The 2,509-nt window shown below is 40.1% G+C and overlaps 1 protein-coding gene across 1 annotated transcript; it reads left to right on the plus strand.

The window, feature by feature from the left end:
- Positions 1-982: 982 nt before the first annotated feature.
- Positions 983-2,503, plus strand: LOC109515586 (protocadherin gamma-C5-like; the record flags this gene model as incomplete). The annotated part of the gene is made up of 1 exon (XM_019869461.1): positions 983-2,503. A coding segment is annotated over exon 1 (1,098 nt), but the record flags the coding sequence as incomplete, so codon positions are not given.
- Positions 2,504-2,509: the final 6 nt, after the last annotated feature.

Consider the following 2,509-nt stretch of genomic DNA (forward strand, 5'->3'; position numbering starts at 1 on the left):
TGGACCTTTGAGAGCCAGCAGGTGAGTGCTACTTTGGTTTGCACTCAAGGGGAACTCGGAGCACTCCACTCATTGCAATTTAAACGTTTCCCTTATTTTTGTACAGTCGTGATCCATTCTCATCTACAACAATAGCTTTTGTCGGTCTTCTTATCACTTATGCCGACTTTATATTGCTGCAGCCACATTTTACGGTTTGAATGAAGAAAGCTGTTGCACAGTTTTCACGTCTGTTATGGGAATAATTCTGCAGTGTTACAACGAACTTCAAATTTTCCCATACAAATGTTTTTCTCATTAATTTCCTTTGAATTTGATATTAAGGGCGAAATGTTTTTGCCAACAGCTTCACAACCTGGTCTCGAGTTGCTTTGGCGAATGTTTTGCTTCTCACTTTTGTGTAGCATGCCTGTTGTAGTCACAGCATAAATTTAGTTTGGAATGTGGAAACTTCAGGGTTTTGTTTCACACCCCTGACTACGGTTGAATAGTAGTTTATTTGCCTTCTTTCCCATCATGTATCGACACAATTTAATTGTTATGATTTGTCGAAGACGCAGGATGATTAGTCACGCTGCTCGCATCACAGTGTAGTTTCTTCAGGTGTTTTTTTTTTAGATGAACACACCAATCCCGAAAGAAATAATTCAGCAGTATCATAATAGACACTCTGAGAGTAATTAAACTAGTGTTGACATTAAAAGTTGATTTCCTTTCTTGAACTAAAAGCCTAGTTTGCATGTTTTACGATTTGAAGTTAGCAAATTTAGGTGGAACTGTAAATGATACTCCTCTCAGAAAATATTCAGCACCATGTAAGAGTGGAAAGTGACGCCGAATGCAACGTTTTAGCAGAAAAACATGTTTTTCTTTTTCTGATTTATTTATATGCTGCTGAACTAAATTCCGTCTGGTATTTGTGTCATTTCAATGCATCTTTTAAATATTTCTGATATTGAGAATGATTTGGGTGCATATAAAATGACCAACATTAATAAATAAAAATTGAAAAAGCTCTAACCTTACAATTAGCCCGGAAAACACTGATAATACTTCAGAAAGAGGGGAGAATGCTGTGACTTTAAGAGTGAATGAGGATCAGCGTCCCTCTGATTCGTTGGTGGAAGTGCGAGCCGTGAACCAATAGAATTGAAGACTGTACAAAGCAATCTGGTCCCTGCCCCCTGCACACAGCTTCATCTCACACGTCGAATGCACTGAGCTGAGGCACAGACAGAAAGGAATCAGCTCGATTTTTTTTTTAACATTGAAACGAATTATTCTTCGGCATTTGTGCCGTGATGGCTTGAGGTGTTTTTTTATAGAAATATCCTCCATTTGTGTGGATGGAGCAAATGCCGTGAAGAGGATGTTGAGAAGGATTTTTGCATCATAGGGAGCAAGGATGACAAAGACAATAGGAAACCGAGACTGGCGATGGCGAGCTCTTTTGTGGCATTTTCTCATGTGGACTACAGTGGATGCGCAGACTCGTTACAGCATCCCAGAGGAGCTCAAGCAAGGTTCCGTGGTGGGGAATCTGGCCAAAGATCTGTCTTTGGGGCTGTCTGAGATATTTGAGCGCAAGCTGCGTGTCGCCTCCGAGGCTGGTAAGCAGTATTTCAGCGTGGATGCGGGGAAGGGCGAGCTGCTGGTCAGCGACAGAATAGACAGAGAGGCTTTGTGCGGACAAAGCGCAAGCTGCGTGCTCCCTCTGCAGGTTGTGGTGGAAAATCCCCTGCAATTGCATCGAATTGAAGTAGAAATCAGAGACATTAACGACAATGTTCCTCGTTTCCAAACGCAGGAAATTAACCTTAAAATACCAGAATCCGTTGCAGTGGGTACCCGTTTTCCATTGGAGAGTGCAGAGGACCCCGATGTTGGAAGAAATTCTCTCAAAACATACACTTTAATGAAAAACGATTTTTTTTCTTTGAAATTCAAGGAGGCAAAAAATGGTAAAACGGTTCCTGAGCTGATGTTAGAGAAATCTTTGGACAGGGAAAAAATGTCCACTCATCAATTGCTCTTGACAGGAATAGATGGGGGAAACCCTATTAAATCTGGTACATGTAAAATTATAATTGATGTCCTTGATATTAACGACAATGTTCCAATATTTAATGAAAAAGAGTATAGTGTCTGTTTAAAGGAAAACAGCACCAAAGGAACAATTGTAGTGACGGTAAAAGCTGCAGATGCAGATGAAGGTGTGAACAGTGAAATTAAATATTCCTTTGGTTCTCGTACTCCAGAAACTGTTTTATCAACGTTTGAAATTAATGAACAAACTGGGAAAATTGTTTTAAAAGGAGAATTAGATTATGAGGCATTTGCATCTTATCTGATTGACATAATTGCGAAAGACAAAGGTGTACCTGAAATGGAAGGTCACTGTCAGTTACAATTAGATATAGAAGACGTAAATGATAATGCTCCTGAAATTGTTTTGACTTCAAAACCCAGTCCTTTACGAGAAGATGCGTCACGTGGCACAGTGGTGGCT

Source organism: Hippocampus comes, unplaced genomic scaffold (assembly GCF_001891065.2).
Source record: "Hippocampus comes isolate QL1 unplaced genomic scaffold, H_comes_QL1_v1.1 scaffold1400, whole genome shotgun sequence".
In the NCBI taxonomy this organism is placed as follows: domain Eukaryota; kingdom Metazoa; phylum Chordata; class Actinopteri; order Syngnathiformes; family Syngnathidae; genus Hippocampus; species Hippocampus comes.